This window comes from Mesocricetus auratus, unplaced genomic scaffold, assembly GCF_017639785.1.
Source record: "Mesocricetus auratus isolate SY011 unplaced genomic scaffold, BCM_Maur_2.0 Super-Scaffold_6731, whole genome shotgun sequence".
Classification (NCBI taxonomy): domain Eukaryota; kingdom Metazoa; phylum Chordata; class Mammalia; order Rodentia; family Cricetidae; genus Mesocricetus; species Mesocricetus auratus.
In genome coordinates this window covers 2,046,622-2,059,105 of record NW_024429185.1, presented here as the reverse complement: position 1 = coordinate 2,059,105, position 12,484 = coordinate 2,046,622, and the positions used below count along the sequence as shown (strand labels likewise).

Genomic DNA, 12,484 nt, shown 5'->3' with positions numbered 1-12,484 from the left:
GGCTTGGGACCCAAGTGTGGGGTTCTGGGGAAGGAACAGCTGGGAGGAGAGGCCTTGGTTAGATTCAAGGACACCCTCTCCCCTCCTGCCCAACTGCGGTCCTTGACTCGCTGGGGGCTGGGGGTTGGTCCCAGGCAGGGACAGTCGGAGGCCAAGGTCCGAGCTGGACGGTGCCCGAGCTGTGCACCCCAGCACAGGGTCCCAGCACAAGAGCCCCAGGGAGAGGAGCAGGGAACAGGGCCAGGTTCTGTCCTCCCCTCTCCCAGCCTCAGTTTCCCTCCTGGACAAAACCAAGTCATAAATGCCCCCTCCGACCTCCTTCACAGCCCAAACTGCTTCCAACTCACAGCAATCCTCCTGCCTCAGCTTTCCCAGTGCCAGCAAGACATGTGGGAGCCACCCTTACAAGAGGAGGGGCACTTGGTTTGTTTTAAAATGCTGGGAGGTCCTGGCACCTGGGAGAGGGACTTCAGGGTCCCCGGCTGGACACACAGCCCCCGGCCGTGACCCAAGCATCGACCTTGTGGGTGCTGCACACGGTGTTCCCGCCAAGGCCCCTGGGCGGCGCGAGGCAACTATAAGGCGGCATCGGCGCGGGCCGCCTCCGGCCACCATGCGTGCGCTGCTGCTGCTGCTGCTGCTCCCAGCTCTGGAGCTCGCACTGCGACCCCCGCAGTCCCCTGAGGCGCGTGACAAGCTCTGTGGCCACCACCTGGTGCGCGCGCTTGTGCGGGTGTGCGGGGGCCCACGCTGGTCCCCCGAGGCCACGCAGCCCGTGGATGCCGGTGACCGTGAGTAGGGATGGGCGGGTTGGCTCGAGGAAAACGGAGGGGGGCAGACCAGACACGGTGTCGCCCCCAATAACGGGAGACTGAGCGCTCGTGGATTTTTTTAAACTTTTCCCTGTTTTTGGATTTTTGGGACGGGATCTTATATAGCTCAGACTGGACTCAAACTCACAAGGTAGCCGAGGATGACCTTGAACTCCTCACCTTAGGCTTGCGTGCTTGGATGACTGGCATGAGTCGTCACCATCAGGTTTATTGTTTATTAAAGACAGATTTTCACTATGCAACACAAAAGTGACCTCAAACTCCCAGGAATCTTCCTGCCTTGGCACCCCAGTGCTGGAGTCCCTGACATATGGCTCTCCCTGGGGGCGCGGGAGGACTCCACCTCCAGCCCCAGGGGACAGAGAACCCTCTGTCCCTGTGCACAGCTGTGGGTGGCTCTGTCCCTACACTGGGGGTGCTGCCCAGGAAGCCACAGGGGATCCCAGTCCTGAGCACAGTCCTAGGGACCCCGGCCTTCCATGCCCAGAAACTGGGGCGCACAGGGGTATATGGGGACAGTTGGGAGGTGAGTGTGAGAAACTGGGGCGCACAGGGATATATGGGGACAGTTGGGAGGTGAGTGTGAGAAACTGGGGCGCACAGGGGTATATGGGGACAGTTGGGAGGTGAGTGTGCCAGGTGTCTGGGAGGACTTCAGCTGACCCCTGCTCGGCCTGCAGGGGAGCTGCTTCGGTGGCTGGAGCAGCGGCAGCTCCTGCATGCACTTGCGGCTGACATGGACCCCGCTCTGGACCCCGGCCCACAACCTCCTCTCCAGGCTCCTCAGCGCCACGGCCGCAGCGCGGCCACCAGCCCCGTGCACCGATGCTGCCTCACCGGCTGCACCCAGCAAGACCTGCTGCGCCTCTGTCCCCACTGAAGGGGCTGGGCTGAGGCGGGTCCTGATGCCCCGGGTCCATACCTCCCGGAACCCGTGTGAATGCAACACCCGTGGTCTACTTCGGAGGAGTCCCAGAAAAGGATGGTCACATGCCCTGTCCCCGGAGGAGCCTCCATCATGGCCTATGTCCCCCTCCCCGCTGTGTCCTGAACATTCTAAATAAAAAAGCAATTTCATACATTTTCTCTGTGAAAAGTCACGGGGTGGGGGGTGGCAGCGGCGGGCTGCGACTCTGCTCCGGCCACACACGGACCTGAGGTGACACCAGGACCCACTAAGGAAACTGGACACTTGCTGCTTGGGAAAGTCAAGCGAGTGTGAGCCCTCGTAGGGATACTTAACCCCAAATCCTGGACTAGGGCTCAGGACAGGCACAGAGTCCTGTGTCCTCAGGTGACGCAGGACTCAGGCTGTACCAGCAACAGCCTTACACCTGTCACACCGGGAGCAGGGTTGTTTGTGATGAGGACATATGGAGGTCCCCAGCAGGTGTGCCCTGGGTGGGGGCGATGGGAGCCACAGAGGGCGCGTGGGCGAGAGCAGTGCGCGCGTGGGCGAGAGCAGTGCTCCCCTGCCAAGCGTTCCAGTGTGAAACGCCCACCCCTGTCATTCTGCCCCTCCCCCCACCCTCTCATTTACAGCCCGGAGAGCAGAACTGACCCTGGGGGGGGAGGGGTTGCAGTCTGCACGCAGGGGGCAAATCACTCGCCCCCTTCAGCCTTCCACCTCCGTTGACACCTCAGGTGTGAGGTATACAGTAGGTGCACAAGAGACAGGAGGGAGCTAGGGTGGGGGGGTCGCCTGGCACTCTCCAGGGTCTCCAGCCAGTGTCCGCCAGAGCTTGGAGGTGGAGATGGGAATCGGGAGTTCATCAAGGATGACCATAGTCATCCTTGTATAAAGGGAACTCAGGCCAGCCTGGACTACATTAGACCCTGTCTCTAGGAAAACCAAACAAACAAACAAAGCAACCCACAGGGTGGTAGGCGGTGTAGGGTCACATCTCTGAGGTGCTGGCTACAGAGACGGAGGGTTCTGGATGGTTCTGAGTTCCACAGGCCTAGGGTGTCAGGAGCTGTGGAGGGTGTGAGAGCCAGGCTGGGAGACAGAAGCTGCATCCAGCTTGACCTTTGGAGAAACAAAACAAAACAAAACCCTCAAGAATGATGGGGGAGGAAGCAGGGGCCGGCGGATCTCTGTGAGTTCGAGACCAGCCTGGTCTACAGAGTGAGTGCCAGGACAGCCTCCCAAACAATACAGAGAAACCCTGTCTCGAAAAAACACGCCCCCCTGCCAAAAAAAAAAAAAAGCATGAATGAATGGGGGAGGGAGCATGTGGTACTTGTTAGGACTCAGGCATCCATGCTGGCCTGTCCTTGGGGTTCTGACAGGACACGCCCTCAGCTGCAGCCACTAAGAGCACCACCTGTGCACATTCGCTCATTCCCTTTAAAAGGGCCCCGCACACCTCCCAGCCTTCTCTTTTTGTCTCTTCCTCTCCTGCTGCTCCCATCCCCGGAGGTCGGTCCCCACTTCCCCTTTTTATGATTCCTTTCCCTAATTAAAAAAAAACCTTTGCTTGAACCCTGTCCCCAGGCGTCTTTCTTTCTTGTGCCGCTTTTCTTAAATTACAACAGTCCTGAGACATAAAGATGTCACAATGGGACGCTCGAGCTTGCAAGTCAATAAAATATTAAAGGTAAAAGAGGGCGGAGGAGGGCAAACAATCTTAGAACATGAATGATGGTGAAAAATACAATAAAAAGGGGACTGGCAAGAGGGCTCGGTGAAGAGGCGCTTGCCGCCAAACCCGAGGATCAGAGTTCGAGCCCCAGGAGCTACACCGAGGAAGGGGGAACCCTCCTCGCGCCCACGGCGTGGCATACACAATGAAACAATAATTCTGAACCGATAAAAGGAAAAGGGGCCGAATGCCAGACACTGGGAACTGTCACCTTCAGCCGTCAACAGGTTTTATCTCCTGCCACCCCCATCTGTGGGACACCGAACCCCTCCTACCCTTATGCTGTTCCCTAAGTCCTTGGGAGACACCACTGGGGCCAAGTCAAGATCCGCCTACCGCACTTGGGGATCCGAGGGAGGCTGAGGCCCAGCGCAAAGCGGGAACCTGACACCAGGCCCCCGCCCCTTCTCAGCGGCCACTCAAAGGCCGCTCACATTTGGCTCCATCCAGAGGGCCTGCTGTGAGTAGTACCAAAGGGTTTTGAAGCCTACATAGGAGTTCGCTGGGACCCTCACCCAGACACCGCACGAGGGTAGGGACAGGAGCAGGGTGGCTGCTGAGCCCCCAGTCTCAGTAGACCCTGCCCTTCTTGCCACAGGCGACCTGGGGCTGGCTCAGCGCGTCCCACATTAGCAGGGTCTCGTAGGGCAGGAAGCGGTGCACCAGGAGCAGGCTCTGGTAGAAACAGGGGTCGAAGGAGGAAAGGCGGGGGCTGGGGGCTTGCACCCCCGCCGTGCGCACCCCGTTGTGCGAGGCGGGCGCCAGGCCCTGCTGCCGCAGGCACATGCCCAGGAACACGTCGTCGATGGGGAAGACCGGGAGGACGCGCGCAGCGTGACTCAGCGCAGCCGCCGTGAAGCGTGACAGCAGGAAGCCGCCGCCGCCGCAGTAGGGCGGGTAGTGCTCGTCCGCCGACACCAGCGTGGGCACGAAGTACTTGCTCCAGGGCACCCGGATGGGGCCCACGTTCTGGATCAGGTGACCCACGAAGAGGTGGCGGTCCGGGTCGCGGTCCTGCAGGTAGGTGACCATGTTGTCCGTGTGCGCGAAGACGTCGTCGTCCCCGTTGAGCACGAAGCTGGCGTTGGGGCAGCGAGTCCGCTGCCACTCCAGGAAGAGGACCTGCGGGTGGAGTAGGGGACGCGAGGCATGGTGGGGTCCCCGGGCCTGCGTCGCACAGGCCTTCCCCTCCCCTGCGTGGGGCTCTTACGCGTACCGAAGAACCCCACTTCCCTGGCTCACCTGCTTCAGCGTGAGGTTAAAGAAGGAGTCGTGGAAGTCCCACTGGAGGATGTCGCCGTGCGCCCGCGCCTCCAGCTCCAGCAGCCGGTTGAGCTTGCGCGCCTGGAGCGGGTCGCGGTCGCTGCCCACGAGGAAGAGGCGACGCAGCGGCGCCCCACGCACCTGCCGCTCGCGCGCCCACGTGTTGCGCAGCACCTGGCGGCGCCCGTAGTTGGCCGGCGACGACTTGATGGCGAGCAGCAGGAACACCGGCTGTGCGCACTTGGTGGCCCGCGGCTCCCGCAGCAGCGGGAAGTCTCGGCAGTGCCGGTACAGCAGGAAGTCACGCACGTGCGTGGGCAGCGCCGCGAAGTCGGGGTGCGAGGCCACCGACAAGTTGGCCTGGCACGGGGCGGGGTCCGCGCGCGGGGGGTCTGGGGGCCACGTGGGGACTTCCTGGGGCTCTGAGGACCTCTCGGGGGCGGGGCAGGCAGGCGGCGACACGCGAGACAGGAGCAGCAGCGCAAAGACCACCATGGCCAGGAGGAGGCTCACCTCGGGGCGCGGCCGGGGCAGCCGCATGGCGTCGGAGGGGGTGCCTAGAGCGAGGCCACGGGAGCTGTGCTCCCCAAGACACAGCACCTGTGGACGGATAGGCGCGCTCACGTCCTCCTGGCAACCCCTCCCACCCACATTGACTTTCAAGGGACTTGAACCCAGACCCGGTCCTCACAGACAATTCAACCCCAGCTGTCTCCTTTGGCAAACTCCTTTCCTCCCTCAAAGCCCATTTTGGATGTTCCATTTTCCAGGCATCCTTCACTGGCTGACCCTCCTGTTTCCTCGGACTTCTGGCCTCGGCCTGGTCCTGTGTCTGTCCGACTGCTCCGGGTCCCAGCCCCGCCCAGCATGCAGTGGGCGAAAGGCAGAAAACACTGGATGTTTGTGGTAAACTCTTACAAATCCACCAGAGCCCCAGCTCGAATGAGCTCACTTTCAAAACTTATTTCCCATTGACACAAGGCCGTGTAGCCCAGGCTGGCCTCAAACTTGCTGTGTAGCTAAGGATGGCCTTGAGCTGTCAGTCCTCACCCCCTAGGTGCTGGAATGACAGTGTCACCAGACCTGGCTCTCCCTCCAGACCTCGGGGTTCAGCCCTCACTCTCTCTGCAGCCCCTCCATGACTCTGCACATGACCTGTGCTTTCTGTTGTCTTCTAGGCCTGCACGGTGCTACTGCAGCATGCAGATGCTAGATGAGACTCGGAGCAGGACTTCCTCCACGGGACACTTACCCTTCATCCCTGGAGACGGGTGCTGGCCCCACACGCCCTGGCTGTGCACCCACATGCCCTGACCTGGGTGTCTGCAGGTTTAGAGGGGACGCCCACGCCCCTCCTGTGTCACAGCACACAAAGCATTTCCAGCAACAAGCGTTTGTGGAATACCTTCCGAACCTTGGCTCTTACCTCAGTCTGTCTTGGGGTACTCCCAGTGAGCCAGACTGCCCTTGGTCTCCTCAATGGCACCTGGAACAATGTGGGTGTTAACACAAGTCCTTGAAACTGTAGGTCTCAAGCAAAGCCGCAGCTAGTGCCTGGACCAGGCCCCGGCTCCGTGCCATGGGTTCTGCTGTGTGAACCTCCAAGTAAAACAAAATGGACCCCAGGGAAAGTGCTGGAGTCTTCCTACCCCAGGACCTTAGGGCCACACGGACTGTTATTGATTTGTAAAAACCCTTTGCATAGGAAAGGTTTTGTTAGCTGTGCTGTCCTTCAGCCCCTCTTAATGGGCAGGTCCCTGAACAGCAGTCAGACCCTGCCCCATGGCTCCTGTGGGTTTGAAATGCATCATTAGTTCATTCGTTCGTTCACCTGATGGATACACATGGGGCTGTCAGGCTTTTCCTGAAGTTTGAGTAGCTTCAGTCAGAGTCAGGGAAGAGACTCCTTCTGCCTAGGCTAGACCTCTGTCAGTGCTTAGGCTAGACCCCTGTTAATGTAGCCGAGATCTTTAGATTTTGTCAAGCCACCAAAGCTCCTGTTAAAACCTCAAACATGCCAGGTCATGGTGATACACGCCTTTAGTCCTAGCACTATGGAGGCAGAGTCAGGCAGATCTCTGTGAGTTCAAGGCCAGCCTGGTCTACACAGTGAGTTCCAGGACAGCCTAGGCTACAAACTGAGCCCCTGGCCCAAAAGCAATAAATAGAATTTTCCTCATCCCGTCATCAACTATGAGTGCAAGAATCCAAAGCACCTTAATTCCGGACAAGACCCTGAGAGCCAGGCTCCTACAGAAGGAAGGCGAAAACAAGTAAATGGACTGGGATACCGAGGCCGAGGCTCTGAAGGGTGCGTGCACAAAGCCCTGAATGACAGGTCAGAGCACAGACGGACCACACAGAGAAAGGATCTGGTCCACTCCAGGATGCCCCGGCACAGTGTCAGAACCCTGAGGTCCCAGAAGGCCTCGGGGAGTCGGGGCCATTCTCTCCCCACGCAGGGAAGTTACTTATTTCACAGGTCAGAGCCCAGGAGCCTCTCCTGGAGTGCAACCATGGGGACCCCCAAGCTCCAAGGGACCCTCCCTCCCATGAGCCTACAGCCCAGAGCAGCTTCAAATCCTGTTCCCACCAACAGAGGGGGCAGGAGGCTCAGGGAACCCGCTTTCCCTTGGTGGCTGCCAAGTCCACACATCCACACGGGAATGGAAGCAGCATCAAATGCCAGCAAGAGAGGAGGGGCCCGTGAGGACCAGAGGGAGAAGCTGGAGCAGGCTGCGGGAGTGACAGCCTAGGATCCCCCCCGGAGGGGCTGGGAGCATGGTTGGGGTTGCAGCCCATGAGGAGCACATGCTAGGCAGGGGACTACGCCCCTCACTCACTGTATTGGTTGGTGGCGCATGTCTTTAATCCCAGCACTTGGGGGGCAGAGGCAGGTGGCTATCTGTGAGTTCAGGGCTAGCCTGGTCTACAGAAGTGAGTTCTAGGCCAGCCAGGGCTACACAGAGAAACCCTGACTCAAAAACCAACCAACCAACAAACAAACCAAAGCTCAAAAACATAAGAAGTCACAGGTGGCCGGGCGGTGGTGGCGCACGCCTTTAATCCCAGCACTTGGGAGGCAGAGGCAGGCGGATCTCTGTGAGTTCGAGACCAGCCTGGACTACCAAGCAAGTTCCAGGACAGCCTCCAAAGCCACAGAGAAACCCTGTCTCGAAAAACCAAAAAAAAAAAAAAAAAAAAAAAAAAAAAGAAGTCACAGGTGTGTGCAGCAGAGGCCCAAAGACAACTTTCTGGATGTTTGAATATTCCTGACTCGGAACCTGAGCTCCCAGTCTCTGCTGTCCCTGAGGCCTATCATTTCGCAGCTGCTGTTCCAGAAATAAGAGCAAGAAATAAACATTTTGGGAATTAGGCATAACTCTTTCTTTCCCAGGGTTGAGCTCGTCCAGGAGCCTGTGATAACTGGAGCCCATGGGTGTCACAGCCTGGACTATGAGGATTACTACTGCCATTGACTGGGAACTTCTGTGACCGCTGTATACACAGACACCAAGGACTCACTGAATATGAACAAGACACTAATTACAAATGAGTCACCAGGGTTAACGAGCTACAAACAACCCACAGAACATAAAAAGCATTCTACTTGTTAATGAGACACTGCATATTAATGTGTCGCCAGATATTAATTATTCGGTGCATATTAATGCGTCATTGGATATTAAGGGCACCAAGTACTCACGAGGCACTGGCTAATAAAAGCACTGGGGATGAAAATCAAAGCCCCACTACTGAGCATGCGCACCACGACCCCAGTGACCTGATAGGTAAACAGCCCACACCTTATATTAGTGGCCCAAACAAGGTGTTAAGGACTTGTGTTTCATAGTGACGGTGTGAAATTAATGAGTTTCATCCTAACATTAATGACTCGCTGAATACTCATGACAAGGTTCGAACCCTGCTTCTTGATGAAGAGCTGAACTAGCAAGTCATGGTATTCCTGAGCCTAGCAATGGCTGTCTGCACCTTTGGGGACATTCTCAGAACGCTCTGGGACATTCTCCCAAAGACTGCGGGCTGTAAATGAGGTCGGAACTTCTGGAAGGATCCCATCTGGGTGCCCAGGTCCGCCTTGGTTCCCAGCTGGCAAGCAGGTCACAGACATATGCCCAGGGTCACCCAGCGCCAGGCTGGGCAGAGCGAGCCGGACACCAGCTCTGACGCCAGGGTGGTTCTCACCGGATTGTACCAGCTTGCCGTTACGTTGGCAAGTTTCTCTTTACAAGGAGCGGGGACTTTTATGAACAAAAAGATAACTCCTTTAAATTATGGGAAGCCTCTGCCAAGTGTTCCTGGTGACCTGGCTGCCCCGCCCCTTCCTGTCACTTCCTGGTGCGGGGCGTCGAGCCGCTGGCAAGATTCAAGGAAGGTCGCCCTTCCACCTTCTAGGAACCCGGAAGGAAGCAGCCAGGGTTCTGGACCATCAGCCCAGACGGAGAAGTGAGGCCGGGAAACTGAGGCCGGGAAACTGAGGCTGGGGAGCTGAGGCCGGGTCCTCGCTCCCTTCAGTCAGCAGCAGGACTGCACCTCACAGCCTCGCAGCCTGGCTTCTGGGGCCACCCCGAGCCCCCACCTGTCCTAGCGGGTCCCATCCAGCCAATCGACTTCTTGCATTTACGTCAATATTACAACAATCACTTTAATCTCCCAGAGTAATCAAGAATAAAGCAAACACACCCAGCTCCACCCTGCTCAGAGGCCTGGGGACGCCGAGGCTGGGGTCGGTCAGCCCTGGGATACCCAGCACAGGGCAGGGCCCGCGGGACTCTGGACCTCTGCGGTCGCAGAGATGTCCCCCGGACTCCCAGGGTCCTGGCAGCCTGAAGCCCTGTGGAGACCAGCCAGTGTCCCCTGCGGCCACACCTTCCTCTCCCGACAGTGGCAGTCCAGGCGAGAAAGCGAAACTGGCTCCACACCCACCCTCGGGAGCCCAGGGAAGATGACCGGACGTCAAGGCCAGGCTCGGAACGGGAACGGGGAAGGCTGAGAAAGGAAAAAGGCAAATCACCCCAAGGCGTCAGAACCTTGGCTAGCAACACACGCTCTCGTTATTTAACGTGCTGACAACCCACTGAGTGGCCGTCGCGCCTGGCAGATCACCTCCACCACTGCCTCATGCCAATAGAGGGAAACTGAGGCTTGCAGAACTAATGCTTCTCATCCGAGCTTCCCCGGTGTCAGCGAGAGGACAGAGATTCAGAACTTCTAGAAACACCACAAACACAAACGGGGGGAACCGAGTCAGGGCCGCAGCCACTGGGCTATGCGGGCAGAAACTGGAGAGAAGCGTGGGCTCCTGACCCCGGAACGTGGCCAGGACCAGGGACCCCTGGGCCGATGCAGCCGATGCCCCGCGGTCGAGGACGCGCTGGAAGTCCGGCCCGGGCGCCCCAGACCCCAACTACGCTCCGAGCCCCCTGAGGCCACGCCCACGCCCACGCCCACGACCCCGCCTCTGGGCCCCGGACTCACCGTAGGAACCAGCTCCAGACAGCAGAGAGGCAGAACGGTTTTCACCAGGATGACTCCCCGCCCTGGCTCTTGGCTTCTCGCCTCCTTCCGGCCTGTTTCCCGCCCTGCCCGCAGGTTCCTTCCTCCAGCCCCGCCAGCTTCCTAGTGGCCAAGGAGAAAGTCCACCTAGCACTGTTCCCCGGCCTCTCTGGCTCTTTTGACCCGCCCTTCCCATCCTGTTCCCCACCTGTGGTCCCACCCGTACTGTGGCTCCTCCCCTCCCTCACCTAGGGCCTCCTCTCCTTTCTCCCACCCCACTGTGAGGGAGCAGCCACCACCCCCCAGCGCTGAGCTGTGCCAGCCATATCTGTCTTGTAGTTACCCCTGCTGCAGCCCCCCAGCCCAGCCCCCCAGCCCAGCCCCCTCCAATCCAGCCCCCTCCAGCTCAGCCCCCTGCCTGGCTCAGCCCCCTCCAACCCAGCCCCCTCCAACCCAGCCCCCTCCAGCTCAGTCCCCTCCAACCCAGCCCCCCAGCCCAGCCCCCTCCAGCCCAGCCCCCTCCAGCTCAGTCCCCTCCAACCCAGCCCCCTCCAACCCAGCCCCTCCAACCCAGCCCCCTCCAGCTCAGTCCCCTCCAACCCAGCCCCCCAGCCCAGCCCCTCCAGCCCAGCCCCCTCCAGCTCAGTCCCCTCCAACCCAGCCCCCTCCAACCCAGCCCCCTCCAACCCAGCCCCCTCCAGCTCAGTCCCCTCCAACCCAGCCCCCAGCCCAGCCCCCTCCAGCCCAGCCCCCTCCAGCTCAGCCTCCCCAGCTCAGTCCCCTCCAACCCAGCCCCTCCAGCCCAGCCCCCTCCAGCTCAGCCCCCCAGCTCAGTCCCCTCCAGCTCAGTCCCCTCCAGCCCAGCCCCCTCCAGCCCTGCCCCCTCCAGCTCAGCCCCTCCAGCTCAGCCTCCCCAGCTCAGTCCCCTCCAACCCAGCCCCCTCCAGCCCAGCCCCTCCAGCTCAGTCCCCTCCAGCTCAGTCCCCTCCAGCCCAGCCCCCTCCAGCCCAGCCCCCTCCAGCTCAGTCCCCTCCAGCTCAGTCCCCTCCAGCCCAGCCCCTCCAGCTCAGTCCCCTCCAGCTCAGTCCCCTCCAACCCAGCCCCCTCCAGCCCAGCCCCTCCAGCTCAGCCCCCCAGCTCAGTCCCCTCCAGCTCAGTCCCCTCCAGCCCAGCCCCCTCCAGCCCTGCCCCCCCAGCTCAGCCCCTGCTGAATGAAGAAACATTTTGCTGGGAGGAGAGAACCCAGAGACTTAGAAGATTCCAGAACTTTAAAACCTGTTGGTAGGTCCTCCGACTCTTTTTTTTTTTTTTTTTTTTTTTTGGTTTTTCGAGACAGGGTTTCTCTGTATTGTTTTGGAGGCTGTCCTGAAACTCGCTCTGTAGACCAGGCTGGCCTCGAACTCACAGAGATCCGCCTGCCTCTGCCTCCCGAGTGCTGGGATTAAAGGCGTACGCCACCACCGCCCAGCGGCCCTCCGACTCTTACATATCAAGATAATGTCACCTGTTCCCCTCCTCGGGAGTTACCCCCAAAACCTGTAAGTCCTGACTAGAGTTTGGGGTCCTAGTGGCCTGCTGCAGGGAGAGGGGGTCCTCCTGGCACCGGCTCCTTACCCCCCGCAGCACAGTGAGCAGAACTGAATGGCACACGGTACAGTGACCCCTCTCTGAGTTGCAATACCCAGAGCACTCAAAACAAGGGGTTATGCCCTTGCATCCGGAGGACCCAGTGGTACTACTCACACCCTGCGGTCTGCCCGGGTGTGGGAATATTAGTCAGCCGTGAAAAGGGAATGAAGAGACAGCAGCCAGCTCACTCCAAATGTATGTATTGTGTCACGAGAAACACACAGGGCAGGGCATCCAGACAAGGAGCGGGGAGGGGTGGCTTGGGGGAGAAATGCTCTGGAAATACTCAGGTGAGGCTGTGTAGGTGGACCATGCTAAACGCCACCACATCATTCCCTTGGAAAAGGCATTTCTATGCAATTGAAAACTCCTTCTCTGGCTAGACTAGAATGTCACCATCTCAGACGGCAGCTGCCAGGCAAAAGTTCACCCCACTGCACAGCTGAGGTTTTGAGTCACCAAGGTGCAAGCAGCCACGAGATGAAAAACAGGTAATGACACCCCACTCAGCGCCCCCCCCCCCCGTGCTACTGAGACTCACCCTTGTGAGATAAGAACCTGTCTGGGGGGCGGGGCTCTCGGAGGAGAGGCCAAGTG

At 59.3% G+C, this 12,484-nt stretch overlaps 2 protein-coding genes and 1 long non-coding RNA gene across 3 annotated transcripts; 2 read left to right on the top strand and 1 right to left on the bottom strand.

Annotated features, from left to right (window-relative positions):
- Positions 1 to 62: 62 nt before the first annotated feature.
- Insl3 (insulin like 3) lies at positions 63 to 1,914 on the top strand. The gene is made up of 2 exons (XM_005086110.3): positions 63 to 791; positions 1,514 to 1,914. The coding sequence occupies exons 1-2, from the start codon at positions 302 to 304 to the stop codon at positions 1,711 to 1,713; spliced, it is 690 nt and encodes a 229-aa protein (XP_005086167.2). The 5' UTR covers positions 63 to 301; the 3' UTR covers positions 1,714 to 1,914.
- Positions 1,915 to 3,409: 1,495 nt separating this feature from the next.
- Positions 3,410 to 10,408, bottom strand: B3gnt3 (UDP-GlcNAc:betaGal beta-1,3-N-acetylglucosaminyltransferase 3). Its single transcript, XM_005086111.4, has 4 exons — positions 10,241 to 10,408; positions 6,168 to 6,227; positions 4,721 to 5,341; positions 3,410 to 4,600 (listed from the first exon to the last, which is right to left on the bottom strand). Exons 3-4 carry the CDS (start codon positions 5,279 to 5,281, stop codon positions 4,049 to 4,051), a joined length of 1,113 nt encoding a protein of 370 aa, XP_005086168.1. The 5' UTR covers positions 5,282 to 5,341; positions 6,168 to 6,227; positions 10,241 to 10,408; the 3' UTR covers positions 3,410 to 4,048.
- LOC106022527 lies at positions 4,369 to 6,366 on the top strand. The gene is made up of 2 exons (XR_005875981.1): positions 4,369 to 4,498; positions 5,512 to 6,366. It is a non-coding gene; the product is annotated as an uncharacterized LOC106022527 (long non-coding RNA).
- Positions 10,409 to 12,484: the final 2,076 nt, after the last annotated feature.